General features: G+C 42.0%; 1 protein-coding gene across 1 annotated transcript; it reads right to left on the minus strand.

Annotated features, from left to right (window-relative positions):
• Positions 1 to 999: 999 nt before the first annotated feature.
• Positions 1,000 to 1,911, minus strand: LOC109256719 (olfactory receptor 13G1-like). The gene has a single exon (XM_019432265.1). The coding sequence runs from the start codon at positions 1,906 to 1,908 to the stop codon at positions 1,000 to 1,002; it is 909 nt and encodes a 302-aa protein (XP_019287810.1). The 5' UTR covers positions 1,909 to 1,911.
• Positions 1,912 to 17,098: the final 15,187 nt, after the last annotated feature.

Here is a 17,098-nt window from a genome sequence, read left to right on the forward strand (position 1 = left end):
GCCCTGGTGCAGGAGTAAGAAGGTGAACAGGACATTGTCCTTGTCCTCAAAGAGTTTAAAGTCTGTAGAGGGAGATAGACAAGGCGACGTGGAGGAGGGCGGGCCTGGAAACATGGTGACAGAGCATGTGGGGGTCACAGCCCTGTTCCATCAAAGGACCATTTCTGTCCACGAGCTTCCAAACTACACATGTTCTTGCACCCCGTCCCAGCCCTGCACAGTTAGATCTCAAGGGGGAATGGGGTGTTTGGGCCACGAGGAGCTTCGCTTCCCTCAGGCCTCCCCTGGTGCCCAAATTCTCTGGAACCCAAACCTCCTCGGGTCCAGGGTCGACAGGTTTCTGGTTTGTGACGGAAGACGGCAGGGCACAGCCACCCTGGTTCACCTCCCACACTGATGACCATCTCCATATTCCAGACTTGAAAAAGCCTTGTCAGAATATCACTCTAAAAAGTGCTAACATTTTTTTAAAGACAACTCTTGGAGACTCTGTTTCCAGGCAGAACCTCTTCTCCTAAAAACAAATCCTCCCCCAAGCTGCCACCCTCACTGGCTCTGCCTCGAGACAGCCTCGAGAGTGTGGGGGTGGGGGGGCACGGGCCCCACTTAAAGCCCGTGCCTTGAGCCCTTGCCTTGAGCACAGGCATGTTGGAGAGAAAATTGGTAGCCAGGGCTGGGGACAGGGCCATGTCCACACTGATGACTTCTTTAATCTATTTAGTGCCTTTCAGTCCACAGAGCTGCCACACAGGTCTCCTTGACCCTACAGGGCAGGACACCCAGCGTCTGGGAAGATAAGGGGCTTCCTGGGGCCCCAGGGTGCAGTGGTGTCACAGCTGGGCCCCATGGATGCTGCACAGCACATTGAGATGTGCGTTCAGGGAGCAGGACACTAGGACACATCTCACTTTAGGGAAAGCTGCACCCTGGATCACTGCCTGTTGCCAAACCCTTCGGGGAAGGTGGCGGGGCCTGGGCATTGGGCACACAGACCTTAGCTCAGGAGAACAGCCTCCGGAGGGCAGCTTTGACCTCCGTGTTCCTCAGGGAGTAGATAAGGGGGTTCAGGGAGGGCGCCACCGAAGTGTAGATCACAGACACCACCTTGTCCTTGTGCAACGAGTATCTGGATGCTGGGCGGATGTAGGTGTAGATGACAGTGCAGTAGTACAGGGAGACCACCAGGAGGTGGGAGGAGCAGGTGGAGAAGGCCCGTCGCTTGCCTGAGGCCGAGCGGATGCGCAGGATGCTGGCGATGATGCAGCCGTAGGAGAGCATGATCACAGAGAAGTTCCCCAAGGCCAGGATCACGTCTGCAGTGAAGGCCATGGCCTCGTTCAGGCGTGTCGGGGCACAGGCGAGCTTCAGCAGAGGGGGGATCTCGCAGAAGAAGTGCTCGACCACGTTGGAATGGCAGAAGGGCAGGTGCAGCAGGAGGCCGGTGTTCACACTAGTGTTGGCCAGGCTGATGGTCCACACTGCCACGGCCAAGAGCCTGCAAACCCGGGAGTCCATGAGGGTGCTGTAGCGCAGGGGCCAGCAGATGGCCACATAGCGGTCATAGGCCATGGCGGAAAACAGCAGCAGCTCAGCTCCCAGAGACCACGTGAAGGAGAAAAGCTGCACTATGCAACCCCCGTAGGAGATGGTCCTGTCAGCCACCATGCTGCCCAGCAGCTTGGGCAGGATCGTGGAGGTGCAGAGGATGTCCACCACGGCCAGGTTTACCAGGAAGAAGTACATGGGGGTGTGCAAGGCAGGGCAGGAGCCAATGGCCACCATGATGAGCAGGTTTCCAGAGAGGGCCACCATGTAGAGGAGGAGGAAGACAGGAAAGAGGAGCATTTGCAGCTGAGGTGTTTCTGAGAATCCCAGAATGAGGAACTCGGTGACCAATGTCTGGTTCATCACAGCCACTGGGGGTGAGGCTCTGACCCTGCTGTGAAGGAAAGACGTTCTCACTGTTTCAACTTGTTCTGAGCATCCCGCAAATATGTGTGTGACCCGCTTTGAAAGAGAACTTCAAATACTATTTTGGTGATAAAAATGGAGATTTGTGTCCTGGAAAACTTTGGGGGGCAGGGACATCACAGAAGAAGCAGTTGCCCCTAATGTGCAGAGAAGTCCCAGTCCTCACCCCTCCCCTCCCTGGTGCAGGACTGAGACCCCACTCACAAGATCACTGGACCTGGGGCCCTGGTCGGCAAGGGCTGGTCTCCCCACCACACAGAGCACTGAGCATGCATGGTGTTGGGGGGCTTATGGAGAACTGGGGGACCTGATTGTGTTTACAGCCCACTCACCCACTCAGACAGGGTCTGGGGACAGAGAAGGGGTGGGAGGGAGGGGGAGAAGGGAGAACTGCTTCTGAAGTCCACTGTCTTCTTCCCAGACTGACCACACCGAGGCAGCACTGGCTGAGAGGGACCCAGGGTCCTCACACACATGCACTGGGCGCGAGGGGCAGGCCTGTCTTTAGGGTGCAGAATGGCCCACAACAGCACCCCCCCCGATCAAAGACAAATCACCACCAAACTCTTCAGCTGAATCAAAAGTTCCCCCAAGATAAACCTGGGATAGCACAGACCCAGGTTCATCCATGCAGCTTCTGTAAGTGGGGGTGGCATGACTCCTTCTAGATTATTGTATCCTGTGGGGCCACTGTGTTGATTTCAAAACAGTGCATCTTGGAAATGTTTCACTGCTTAGATCATAGCCCTTTAATGAGAAAAGAAGAGTTTCAGACATCCGCATAAAGTCAGGGGCTTGGCAACCTACTTGCTGGCATTGCTGTTGGGGTGTTGGCTTTCACTAAACATTACAAGGACATGTTATGAGGGGTGGTCTGAGAATGAGGAATCAGATCACCCACTGGAATGTGCCCACTGGTGTGGAAAATGTTGACACATTTCAGCCAAAAATCTGATACTTTAAAAAAGAGAAAGATGAGAGATGGGGGAGAGAGAAAGGGAGAGAGTGTTAGAAAGAGGGGAGAGAGGAGAGAGGGAGAGAGAGAGTGTTAGAGGGAGAGAGAGGGGGTGAGAGAGAGGGAGAGAGTGTTAGAGAGAGGGGAGACAGAGGGGAGAGAGAGGGAGAGAGAGAGTGTTAGAGGGAGAGACCGAGGGAGAGAGAGAGAGAGGGAGAGAGGTGGATCTTATACTACATACTCTCCATGTTGTTCTGTTTACTTTTTAAAAATACGATTAGAGAATTATCATCCTCAAACATAACAGCCAAAGGGATATCATGATTCTTAGTCACAGAGTAAAATGTAATTGTCCACATGATCAAAGCGCTGTTTATATTTAAAACATACACGATACACAGAATCAACATTCAATGATAGTAGGTGCTTACAAAAATATGAAAAAAGGCTTCTGGAATCCCTGGTATCCTCTCAAGAAACTTCCTTCTTGGTCCCAAGGAAAAATCTTTAGAGAATCAGAAATTATTAGGAAATAGAGTTGGTTTTAAAAAGAAAAACTACAGCGAGTGACACTTGCAGCCAAGAGCAGGGTCAGTTGGAGATTTGTAACCAGGGCTGGAGAAGCCCTGTACCATCTGGAGTAGGTAGACACGGCTCACAGGTAGTGCTTGGTGCACCCTGAGGGACCAATTAGCACAGAACCTGCTCACGCATGGATTCAGGACTCTCTGGAGAAGCTGACCAGCACCTGGGGGACCCATCTAATCACCACCAAGTAAGAACAGAACATATTCTTGGCACCTGATGGTGTGGTCCAGACTCAAACAGGGGCTGGTGCTCAGCAGTAACCAGGGGCTGGCTGCCCAATGGGCATCAGGAGGAGCCAATGGGCATGCCAGGCAGTGAGACTGTCATGGTATTGAGCCAATGAACACACTGACCCACCATTTCTGCCTCGGGCAGACCTTGTCCTTTCTTCCCAGATAGAAGTGTGCAAATATTGGGAAGCCTGGGTGGCTCAGATGGCTAAGTGACTGACTCTTGATTTTGGCTCAGGTCATGATCTCAGGATAATGAAATTGAGCCCCTTGTCAGGCTCTGTGCTGAGTGTCAAGTCTGCTTAAGATTCTCTCTCTCTCTCTCTCTCTCTCTCTCTCTCTCTGTCCCACCCCCCCCCCCCATCTCTCTCTCAAAAAGAAAAATCAAGGTCAACTCCCATTGGCCTAGAGCTGTTGCTGGACATTACCAGGTCCCAGAACCTTGGAGTAGCTAATGGTCAGTTATCAGTGGCCACTGGACATTGTCCTCAGCTTTCTGTGCCCCCTGCTTCACACACAGAGCTAGTGCAGATGCCATCCAGTCAGGCAGCACTCGTCTCCTTACTCCACAAACCTGGGAGAATGGATAGTTGCCCTGGGGAAACCACACTAACCCAGGCCAGTGGTGTCAGGCTGCCTCGTTCCTGGAAAGGGTGCGTCTTACAGCTGGTAGCTTTTCATGCCTCTGGGACATTGACTCCAGGACAGTATGTGGAAGCAGTGACTGGCTGGTCACCAGGTCTTCTCAGACTTGTCCAAACTGCTGATCTGGGCTGGACATTTTCAGTTCAAGGTCAGGGCACTTGTCAGCTTGAGTCTCATCTCGTGTTCACCTTAACCCTCAACTGCTTGGTTTCAGAGAAAGGGTCAGCCTGTCACTTGGGATGTTTCCCGTAGTTTTATTTAGGTATGGATGACAAATGAAAGTTGTATGTACTTTGTGTTAACAGCGTAAGTTTTTTTTGAAATATACAATATGATGATTTGATAGATGTGTACATTGTGAAGTGATTGCCACAACCAAGTTAAATAACATATCCATCATCTTGCAGAGTTACTTTTTTGTTGTTATTGAGAAAGCTTAATATGTATGGTCGTAGCAAATGTCAGGTATACAGTACGGTGTATTTCACCATGCGGCACGCTCACTCCTCAAACCTACTCATCTTGTAACTGAAGGCTTGAACCTTTGTTCAGAATCTCTCTATTCCCCACACCCTTGGCTCCTGGCAGGCACTATTCTACTCTCTGTTTCTATGTGATCACCTTTTTTCAGATTCCACATAGAAAGAATACCATACACTGATGATCATTTTTGTGTGGTGGATTTCACTGAACATTATGTTCTCTAGGCTCATCCATGTTATTGCAAATGTCAGGAGATGTTTCTGGCAATGTTCAGTATTCTCTATATACAAGATCATGTTATCTGCAGGCAAGTTACTTCCTTCTTTCCAATTTGGATGGCTTTTATCTCTTTTTTTGACTTATTTATTATTTCTCTATTTTTTCCAAATTTTTATTTTGTTTTTGTCTCTTTAAAATTTATTTAAATTTTAGTTAACATGCAGTGCAATATGGGTTTCAGTAGTAGAACTCAGTGATTTATCACTTAAATACAACACCCAGTGCTCATCCCAACAAGTGCCTTCCTTAATGCCCATCACCCATTTAGCCCATCCCCTCACCCACTTCCTTCCATCAACCCTCAATTTGTTCTCTATTGTTCAATGTCTCTTATGGTTCCCCTTTTTCTCCCCCCCCTCAAAATGTTAATCTGTTTTGTTTCCCAAACTCCACATATGAGTGAAATCATATGAAATTTGTCTTTCTCTGAATGACTTATTTTGCTTAGCATGATACAAATTGCAAGATTTGTAGCAAATGGCAAGATTTCATTCTTTTTGATGGATGAGTAATATTCCATTGTGTGTATATATATCACATCTTCTTTATCCATTCATCAGTCAATGGACATTTAAGCTCTTTCCTTAATTTGGCAATTTCTGGTAGCACTGCTAAAAACATTGGAACATATGTACCCTTTCAAATCAACATTTTTGTATCATGTGGATAAATACCTGGTAGTGCAATTCCTGGATCATAGGATAGTTCTATTTTTATTTTTTTTCAGGAACCGCCATACTGTTTTCCAGTGTGGCTGCACCAGTTTGCATTCCCACTAACAGTGGAAGAGGGTTTCCCCTTTCTCCACATCTTTGCCCACACCTGTTGTTTCCTGAGTTGTTAATTTTAGCTGTTATGACAGGTGTGAAGTGGTATCTCATTGTGATTTTGATTTGTATTTCTCTGATGATGAACGATGTTGAGAATCTTTTCATGTGTCCGTTAGCCATATGGAGGTCTTTTTTGGAAAAGTGTCTATTCATGTATTCTACCTATTTCTTCAATGGATTATTTTTGTTGGCGGGGCGTGTTGAGGTTGAAAAGTTCTTTATACATTTTGGATACTAACCCTTTATCTGATATGTCATTTCCAAATATCTTTTCCCATTCTTTCAGTTGCCTTTTAGTTTTATTGATTGTTTCCTTCACTGTTCAGAAGCTTTTAATCTTGATGAAGTCCCAAAAGTTAACGTTTGCTTCTGTTTCCCTTGCCTTCAGTGATGTGTCTAGTAAGAAGTTGCTATGGCTGTGGTCAAATAGATTGCTGCCTGTGTTCTCCTCTAAGATTTTAATGGTTTCCTAGGGGTGCCTGGGTGGCTCGGTTGGTTAAGCTCCAACTTTGGCTCAGGTTATGATGTTGTGGTTCGTGGGTTCGAGCCCCGCATCGGGCTCTGTGCTGACAGCTCAGAGCCTGGAGCCTGCTTCTGATTCTGTGTCTCCCTTTCTCTCTGCCCCTCCCCCGCTCAGGTTCTGTCTCTCTCTGTCTCTCAAAACTAAATAAACATTAAAAAAAAGATTTTAATGGTTTCCTGTCTCACATTTAGGTCTTTCATCCATTTTGAATTTATTTTTGTGCATGGTATAAGAAAGTGGTCAAGTTTCATTCTTCTACACATTGTTGTCCAGTTTTCCCAACACCATTTGTTGAAGAGACTGTCTTTTTTTTCAGTTGGATATTCTTTCCTGCTTCATCGAAGATTAGTTGACCATAGAGTTGTGGGTCCATTTCTGGGTTTTCTTTTCTGTTCCATTGATCTATGTGTCTGTTTTTGTGACAGTACCATACTGTCTTGATGACCAAAGCTTTTTAATATAGCTTGACATCTGGAATCATGATGCCTCCAGTTTTCTTTTTTAGGATTGCTTTGGCTCTTGGGGACCTTTTGGGGTTCCATACAAATTTTAAGATTGTTTGTTCTAGCTCTGTGAAAAATACTGGTGTTATTTTGATAGGGATTGCATTAAATGTGTAGATTGTTTTGTGTAGACATTTTAACAATATTTGTTTCTCTAATCCATGAACATGGAATATTTTTCCATTTCTTTGTGTTCTCTTCAATTTCTTTCATAAGTTTTCTATAGTTTTCATGGTACAGATCTTTTACCTCTTTAATTAGTTTTATTCCTAAGTATCTTATTGTTCTGGTGCAACTGCAAATGGGATTGATTCCTTGATTCCTTTTTTTCCCAAGATGTATTTTATTTTCTTATTTTTAAATTAAATTGAATTGAATTAAATTAAATTATTAAAATTTACATCCAAGTTAGTTAGGATATAGTGCAACAATGACTTGAGGGGTAGATTACTTAAGGCCCCTTACCCATTTAGACCATCCCCCCTCCCACAGCCCCTCCAGAAACCCTCTGTTTGTTCTCCATATTTAAGAGTCTCTTATGTTTTGCCCCGCTCCCTGTTTTTATATTATTTTTGCTTCCCTTCCCTTGTGTTCATCCGTTCTGTGTCTTAAAGTCCTCATATGAGTGAAGTCATATGATATTTCTCTTTCTCTGACTAATTTCACTTAGCATAATACCCTCTAGTTCCATCCATGTGGCTGCAAATAGCAAGATTTCATTCTTTTTGATTGCCGAGTAATACTCCATTGTATATATATACCACATCTTCTTTATCCATTCATCCTTCGATGGACATTTGGGCTCTTTCCATACTTTGGCTATTGTTGATAGTGCTGCTATCAACATGGGGGTGCATGTGCTCCTTTGAAACAGCCTACCTCTATCCCTTGGATAAATACCTAGTAGTGCAATTGCTGGGTTGTAGGGTAGTTCTATTTTTCATTTTTTGAGTAACCTCCATACTGTTTTCCAGAGTGGCTACACCAGTTTGCATTCCCACCAGCAGTGCAAAAGAGATCCTTTTTCTCCACATCCTCGCCAACATGTGTTGTTGCCTGAGTTGTTAATGTGAGCCATTCTGACAGGTGTGAGGTGGTATCTCCTTGTGGTTTTGATTTGTATTTCCCTGATGATGAGTGATGTTGAACATATTTTCATGTGTCAGTTGGCCATCTGGATGTCTTCTTTGGAGAAGTGTCTATTCATGTCTTCTGCCCACTTCTTCATTGGATTATTTGTTTTTGGGTGTTGAGTTTGATAAGTTCTTTATAGACTTTGGATACTAACCCTTTATCTGATATGTCGTTTGCAAATATCTTCTCCCATTCCGTCAGCTGCCTTTTAGTTTTGCTGATTGTTTCCCTCACTGTGCAGAAGCTTTTTATTTTGATGAAGTCCTAGTAGTTCATTTTTGCTTTGGTGTCCCTTCCCTCTGGAGACATGTTGAGTAAGAAGTTGCTGTGGCCAAGATCAAAGAGGTTTTTGCCTGCTTTCTCCTGAAGGATTCTGATGGCTTCCTGTCTTAAATTTAGGTCTTTCATCCATTTCGAGTTTGTTTTTGTGTATGGTGTAAGAAAGTGGTCCAGGTTCATTCTGCATGTCGCTGTCCAGTTTTCCCAGCACCACTTGTTGAAGAGACTGTCTTGATCCCACTGGATATTCTTTCCTGCTTTGTCAAAGATTAGTTGGCCATACATTTGTGGGTCCATTTCTGGGTTCTCTATTTTGTTCCATTGATCTGAGTATCTGTTCTTGTGCCAGTACCATACAGTCTTGATGATTACAGCTTTGTAATACAGTTTGAAGTCTGGGATTGTGATGCCTTCTGCTTTGGTTTTCTTTTTCAGGATTGCTTTGGCTATTTGGGATCTTTTCTGGTTCCATACAAATTTTAGGATTGTTTGTTCTAGCTCTGTGAAGAATGCTGGTGTTATTTTGATAGGGATTGCATTGAATATGTAGATTGCTTTGGGTAGTAGTGACATTTTAATAATATTTGTTCTTCCTATCCAGGAGCATGGAATATTTTTCCTTTCTTTGTGTGTCTTCTTCAATTTCTTTCATAAGGTTTCTATAGTTTTCAATGTGTAGATTTTTGACTTCTTTGGTTAGATTTATTCCTAGGTATTCTATGCTTTTTGGTGCAATTATAAATGGGATTGATTCCTTGATTTCCCTTTCTGTTGCTTCATTGCCGGTGTATAGGTAAGCAACCGATTTCTGATTTTATATCCTGCCACTTTGCTGAATTCATGAACCAATTCTAGCAGTTTTTTGGTGGAATCTTTTGGGTTTTCCATATAGAGTATCATGTCATCTGCAAAGAGTGAAAGTTTGACTTCCTCCTGGCTGATTTGGATGCCTTTTATTTCTTTTTGTTGTCTGATTGCTTAGGCTAAGACTTCCAATACTATGTTGAATAACAGTGGTGAGAGTGGATATCCCTGTCATGTTCCTGACCTTAGGGGGAAAGTTCTCAGTTCCTCCCCATTGAGGATGATATTAGCATTGCATCTTTCATGTATGGATTTTATGATCTTGAGGTATGATCTTTCTATCCCTACTTTCTTGAGGGTTTTTATCAAGAAAGGATGCTGTATTTTGTCAAATGCTTTCTCTGCATCTATTGAGAGTATCATGTGGTTCTTGTCCTTTCTTTTATTGATGTGATGAATCACCTTGATTGTTTTGTGGATATTGAACCAGCCCTGCATCCCAGGTATAAATCCCACTTGGTTGTGGTGAATAATTTTTTAAATGTACTGTTGGATCTGCTTCTCTAATATCTTGATGAGGATTTTTGCATCCATGTTCATCAGGGATGTTGGTCTATAGTTCTCCTTTTTAGTGGGGTCTTTGTCTGGTTTTGGAATCAAGGTAATGCTGGCTTCATAGAAAGAGTTTGGAAGTTTTCCTTCCATTTCTATTTTTTGGAACAGCTTCAAGAGAATAGGTGTTAACTTTTCCTTAAATGTTTGGTAGAATTCCCCTGGAAAGCAATCTGGCCCTGGAGTCTTGATTTTTTTGGGGGGGAGATTTTTGATTACTAATTCAATTTCTTTACTGGTTATGGGTCTGTTCAAATTTTCTATTTCTTCCTGTTTCAGTTTTGGTAGTTCATATGTTTCTAGGAATTTTTCCATTTCTTCCAGATTGTCCATCTTATTGGCGTATAATTACTCACAATATTCTCTTATTATTGTTTTTATTTCTGCTGTGTTGGCTGTGATCTGTCCTCTTTAATTCTTGATTTCATTTATTTGGGTCCTTTCCTTTTTCTTTTTGATCAAACTGGCTAGTGGTTTATCAATTTTGTTTATTCTTGCAAAGAACCAGCTTCTGGTTTCATTGATTTGTTCTACTGTTTGTTTGTTTGTTTGTTTGTTTCGAAAGCATTAATTTCTGCTCTAATCTTTATTATTTCCCGTCTTCTGCTCGTTTTAGGTTTTGCTTGCTGTTTTCTTCCAGCTCTTTAAGGTGTAAGGTTGGGTTGTGTATCTGAGACCTTTCTTCCTACTTAGGAATGCCTGGATTGCTATATACTTTCCTGTTATGACCGCCTTTTCTGCATCCTAGAGGTTTTGGGCTGTGGTGTTATTTTCATTGGCTTCCATGTACTTTTTAATTTCTTCTTTAACTTCTTGGTTAGCCCATTCATTCCTTAGTAGGATGTTCTTTAGTCTCCAAGTATTTGTTACCTTTCCAAATTTTTTCTTGTTGTTGATTTCGAGTTTCACAGTGTTATGGTCTGAAAATATGCATGATATGATCTTGATCTTTTTGTACTTGTTGAGGGATGATTTGTGTCCCAGTATGTGGTCTATTCTGGAGAACATTCCATGTGCACTGGAGAAGAATGAATATTCTGCTCTTTTAGGATGAAATGTTCTGAATATATCTGTTAAGTCCATCTGGTCCAGTGTGTCATTCAAAGCCACTGTTTCCTGCTTTATTTTCTGATTAAGTGATCTGTCCATTGTTGTCAGTGGGGTGTTGAAGTCCCCTGCTATTATGGTATTGTTATCAATGAGTTTCTTTATGTTTGTGATTAATTGATTTATATATTTGGGTGTTCTCACATTTGGAGCACAAATGTTTACAATTGTTAGGTCTTGGTGGATAGACCCTTTAATTATGATATAATGCCTTCATTCGTGTTTTGTTACAGTCTTTATTTTAAAGTCTAGGTTGTCTGATATAAGTATGGCTACTCCGGCTACTCCATCTTATCATTAGCATGATAGATGGTTCTCCATCCACTTACGTTCAATCTAAAGGTGTCTTTAGGTCTAAAGTGGGTCTCTTGTAAACAGCATGTAGATTGACCTTGTTTTCTTATCCATTCTGTTACCCTATGTCTTTTGATTGGAGCATTTAGTCCATTGACATTTAGAGTGGGTACTGAAAGATATGAATTTATTGCCATTATGTTGCTTGTAGAGTTAGAGCTTCTGGTGGGGTTCTCTGGTCCTTTCTAGTCTTTGTTGCTTTTGGTATTTATTTATTTATTTATTTATTTATTTATTTATTTAGTCTTTTCTCCCCTCAGAGAGTCTCCTTTAAAATTTCTTGCAGGGCTGGTTTAGTGGTCACGAACTCCTTTAATTTTTGTTTGTCTGGAAAACTTTAAATCTCTCCTTCTGTTTTGAATGACAGCCTTGCTGGATAAAGAATTCTTGGCTGCATATTCTTCCCATTTATCACATTGAATATATCCTTCCACTCCTTTCTGGCCTGCCAAGTTTCTGTGGATAGGTCTGCTGGAAACCTGATATGTCTTCCCTTGTAGGTTAAGGACTTTTTTCCCTTGTTGGTTTCATGATTCTCTCCTTGCCCGAGTATTTTGTGAATTTGATTATGATATGCCTTGTTGATGGTCAGTTTTTGTTGAATCTGATGGGGGTACTCTGTGCTTCCTGGATTTTGATGTCTGTGTCTTTACCCAGGTTAGGAAAGTTTTCTGCTATGATTTGCTCACATAACCCTTCTACCCTTATTTCTCTCTCTTCCTCTTCTGGGACCCCTATGATTCTGATGTTGCTCCTTTTTAATGAGTCACTGATTTCTCTAATTCTTAAATCGTGCTCTTTTGCCTTAGTCTCCCTCTTTTTTTTCTGCTTCAGTATTCTCCATAAGTTTGTCCTCTATATCACTGATTCTCTGTTCTGCCTCATCCATCCTTGCTGCTGTGGCATCCATTCGAGATTGCACCTCAGTTATGGCATTTTTTATTTCATCCTGACTAGCTTTTACTTCTTTTATTTCTGCAGAGAGGGATTCTAATCTATTTTTGACTCCAGCTATTATTCTTGTTATCATGATTCTAAATTATGGTTCAGACATCTTGCTTGTATTTCTTTTAGTCATTTTGAAGGAAGAAAAGGAATTAATGAGGTAAAAAAATTAAAATAAAAAAATTGAAAACAACACACACACACACACACACACACACACACAAATCAAATAAATGATGCTAGATCCTAGGTGTGTTTTGGTCTGGGTGTTGAAAGGGGCTTGATAGAGGAAAAAGGGGAAAGGAAAAAAAAGGGAAATAGGTTGAAAATTTGAAAAATGAATACACTGAAATAGAATAAAATGAAATGATGGAAGTAAAATAGAATTAGAAAATTTACAAAAAAGTAAAAAATATAGCTGAAAAAATTAAAAAATATTTTAATAAAAAGTGAGAATAAAAATAGATTTTTTTCTCTTTCTGTATTCAAGAAAAAGAAAAACGTAAAAGAGAGAAAAAAAGAAAATTGAATAGATGGACCAGCGAACAGATGGAAATACGATTGGAATTACTTTGTTTTCCCCTAGAAGTCAACTATGAATCACTTCATAGTCTGTAAACTAAGCAGGTGGTAAGACTTGTGTTCTTGAAGAGTGAGGTTGGCCCAATTGTGGGGGACTTAGTGTAACTGTTCCGTTCTCCACTAGATGGCGCTGCTTAGCTTACCGGAAGATTGTTGTGGTGCTGGTAGGTGTGTATGTGCATGCGCCGGAGTGGTGAAAATGGCGTCACCCAGCTACCAAGTCTCTAGCATCGGAACTCTGTTCTAACCGATCAGCAGTCGTGCACCCATCCTTTGTCTCCGGCTTCTGTCCACTCCCCACTTGTACACTGTCCGTGACCAAGCCCCAGGCAGCACCTCCCTCCTGAGTTTTATCTCAGATGTGGCTGTTTTTCTCAACCCCTTATTTCTGAGGGACTGTGGCTTTGACCCTTTCTGCCCCTCTGTGGACGGTCTCATCGAGCAATGGCCAGGTGCCAGCTGTACCCAGGAACGTTCCCAGGACTGTGCTGCCGCTGATGCCCAGAGACTGCGGCCGGGTGCCAGCCTGCCTCAGAAAAAGCTCGTGAGACAGTGTAGCAGCAGCGTTTCAGGGATTATGGAAGTGACAACACACATCTGGCACCAGGCTTCACCCCCAACAACCTTGTTCCAGCACCAGTGAATGTGGTTGTTCTCCCAGGTCCACTGGGATCCCTGCCTGTGGGGGGCCACAAAGCCTCTACCAGATGTCCTGCCAGCAGGGGAACCGCCTCTCCCGTGTGGCCTGAAGAACCCAGGACTTCACTCTGCTCTTGGGGATTCGCCCTTCCCACCAGAGCACCGCCAGGTATAGAGCTGCAGAGTTTCAGACTCTGCACTCCCCCTTTTTATAGAGTCTTAATGGAATTTAAATCCTCTCCTTTCTCCTTTCTCTTTTATCCCTTTTTAGTTCAGTCCCTGCGGCTGTTTTCACCTTTCCACTTTCTCTCCAGCTGCTTTTGGGGGGGGGTGTTTTTACTGTATTCTCCCCCCCCCCATCTCCATCCTCTCTTCGCATGCAAAAACAGCTCCCTGCCCTCCGAGGCTTCTCTCTCCCCCAGTCACCTCTCCATGCCATGTACCTGCTGAGTTCTATAGTTTAGGTTGTGAAAATTGTTGTGTTAATCCTCAAATCAGTTTTCTAGGTGTGCAGGATGGTTTAGTGTCGATCTGGCTGTATTTCATGGATGCGAGACACAGAAAAAAAATTCCATGTTGTTCTGCCATCTTGGCCTCTCCCCCTCCTTGATTTCTTTTTCTGTGCTTTGTTATTGATGTATAGAAATACAACAGATTTCTGCACATTGATTTTCAATCCTGCAACTTTGTTGAATTCATGTACTAGTTCTAGAAATTTTTTGGTGGAGTCTTTTGGGTTTTGGACATGGAGTATCATGTTGTCTGCAAATAGTGAAAGTTTAACTTCTTCCTTGTTGATTTGGAGGCCTTTTATTTCTTTCTGGTGTCTGATTGCTGAGGTTAAGACTCCCAGTACTATGTTAGATAGTAATGGTGAGAGTGGACATCCTTATCTTGTTCTTGACCGTAGATGAAAGGCTCAGTATTTCCCCATTGAGGATGGTATTAGCTGTGGGTCTTTCATATATGGCCTTTATGATGTTGAGGTATGTTCTATCTATCTCTCCTTTGTTGAGGGTTTTTATCAAGAAAGGATGCTTATTTTGTCAAATGCTTTTTCTGCATCTATTGACAGGATCATATGGTTCTTATCCCTTCTCTTATGAATGTGGTATATCATGTTGATTGATTTGCAAATATTGAACCATCCCTGCAGCCCAGGAATAAATTCCAGTTGATCTTGGTGAATAATTCTTTTAATTTACTGTTGGGGTTGATTTGCTGGTAACTTTTTGAGAATTTTTGCATCCATTTTTATCAGGGATATTGGTGTGCAATTCACCTTTCTAGTGGGGTTTTTGTCTGGTTTTGAAATCAAGGTAATTCTGGCTTTGTAGAATGAGTTTGAATGAATGGAAAGCTTTCTTTTCATTTTTATTTTTTGGAACAGTTTGAGAAGAATAGATATTGACTCTTCTTTAAATGTCTGGTAGAATTCCTGTGGGAAGACATCTGACTCTGGATTTAAAAAAAAGGTTTATTTATTTATTTTGAGAGAGAGAGAGAGAGAGCGCGAGCATGATTGGGGTAGGGGTAGAGAGAGAATCCTAAGAAGGCACCACACTGTCAGTGTAGAACCCTATGCACAGCTCAATCCCACGAACCATGAGATCATAATCTGAGCCAAAATTAAGAGCTGGACTCTTAGCTGACTGAGCCACCCAACCACCCCAGGACTTTTATTTGTTAGGAGATTTTTTTTGATTAGTGATTCAATTTATTTACTGGTTATGGATCTGTTCAAATTTTCTATTTCTTCCTGTTTCAGTTTTGGTGGTTTGTATGTTTCTAGGTATTTATCCATTTCTTCCAGATTGCCCAATTTGTTGGCATATAATTGCTCATAATATTCTCCTGTGATTGTATTTCTGAGGTATTTGTTGTGGTCTCTTCCCTTTAATTTGTGATTTTTTGGATCCTTTTTATTTTTGATAAGTATGGCTAGTGGTTTATCACCTCTTTAGAAGAACCAGCTCTTAGTTTCATTGATCTGTTCTACTGTTGTTTTTTTTTTTTTTGCTTTGCTTTGTTTTGTTTCTATATTGTTTGTTTCTGCTCTAGTCTTTATTAATGCCCTTCTTCTGCTGGCTTTTGACTTTATTTGCTGTTCTTTTTCTAGCTTCTTTAGGTATAAGGTTAGGTTGTGTATTTGAGACCTTTCTTGCTTCTTGAGATAGGCCTGTATTGCAATATACTTTCCTCTTAGGACTGCCTTTGCTGCTTCCCAAAGATTTTGGAGTGTTGTGTTTTCATTTTCATTTCCTTCCATGTACTTTTAAAATTTCTTCTTTAATTTCCTGGTTAACTCATTCATTCTTTAGTAAGATGTTTTTCAACCTCCATGTATCTGTGGTCTTTCCAAATTTTTCTTGAGGTTAACTTCAAATTTTATAGCGTGTGGTCTGAAAATATGCTTGGTATGATCCTGATTTTTTGTACTTGTTGAGAGCTGATTTGTGACCCAGTATGTGATCTATTCTAGAGAATGTGCCATGTGCACTCGAAAAGAATGTGTATTCTGCTGCTTTAGAATGGAATATATTCTATATATACAGATCTGAATACATCTGTTAAGTCCATCTAGCCAAGTGTGTCATTCAAAGCCATTGTTTCCTTTTTGATTTTCTGCTTAGATGATCTGTCCATTACTGTAAGTGGGGTGTTAAAGTCCTCTACCATTATTGTATTATTATCAATGAGTTTCTTCATGTTTGTTAGTAATTGATTTACATATTTTGGTTCTACCAAGTTTGGGGCATAAATATTTACAATTGTTAGCTCTTCTTGATGAATAGACCCCCCCCCCTTAATTATGATATAATGCCTTCTTAATTCTTGTTACAGTTTTTGTCTTAAAATCTAGTTTGTCTGATATAAGTCAGTTTATATAACTCTAGTTTGGCTACTCTGGCTTTCTTTTGACATTTATTAGCATGAAAGATGGTTCTCTATCCCTTCACTTTAAATCTGCAGGTGCTATTAGGTCTAATATGAGTCTTTTGTAGGCAGCATATAGATGGGTCTTTTTAAAAAATCTTTATGATACCCTATGTTTATTTTTATTGGCGCATTTAGCCCATTTATATTCAGGGTGATTATTGAAAGATATGAATTTAGTGCTTTTGTGTTACCTGTAAATCTGGTGTTTCTGGTGATGTTCTCTGATCCTTTTTAGTCTTTCTTTCCTTGGCCTTTTATTCATTCACTCAAAGAGTCCCTCTTAAAATTTCTTATAGGGCTGGTTTAGGGTCACAAATTCCTCAGTTTTTGTTTGTCTGGGAAACTTTTTTTTTTTTGAGAGAGAGAGAGGGCACAAGTGAGCAAGGGGCAGGGAGAGAGAGAGAGAGAGAGAAAGAAGCGGGGCTCACTTGAATTAGGGCTCCTGTTTTTACCCAAAGCAGGGCTCAAGCTCACCCCAAGTGGGGCTCAAGCTCACCCAATGTGGGACTTGAACTCATGAACCTTGAGATCATGACCTGTGTCAGATGCTTAATGACTAAGCTACCCAGGTGCCCTGTTTGGGAAACTCTTTATCTCTCCTTCTATTCTAAGTGACAGTCTTATTGGATAAAGTATTCTTGATTGCATATCTTTTCCTCATTCAGCACATTGAATATATCATGACACTCCCTTCT

This window comes from Panthera pardus, unplaced genomic scaffold (genome assembly GCF_024362965.1).
Source record: "Panthera pardus isolate Hobbes unplaced genomic scaffold, ASM2436296v1 HiC_scaffold_22, whole genome shotgun sequence".
NCBI classification, from domain to species: Eukaryota; Metazoa; Chordata; class Mammalia; order Carnivora; family Felidae; genus Panthera; species Panthera pardus.

What these genes read in the sequence shown, in the direction of transcription:
- LOC109256719 (XM_019432265.1), bottom strand. Translation starts at nt 1,908, where the DNA reads ATGAACCAGACATTGGTCACCGAGTTCCTCATTCTGGGATTCTCAGAA.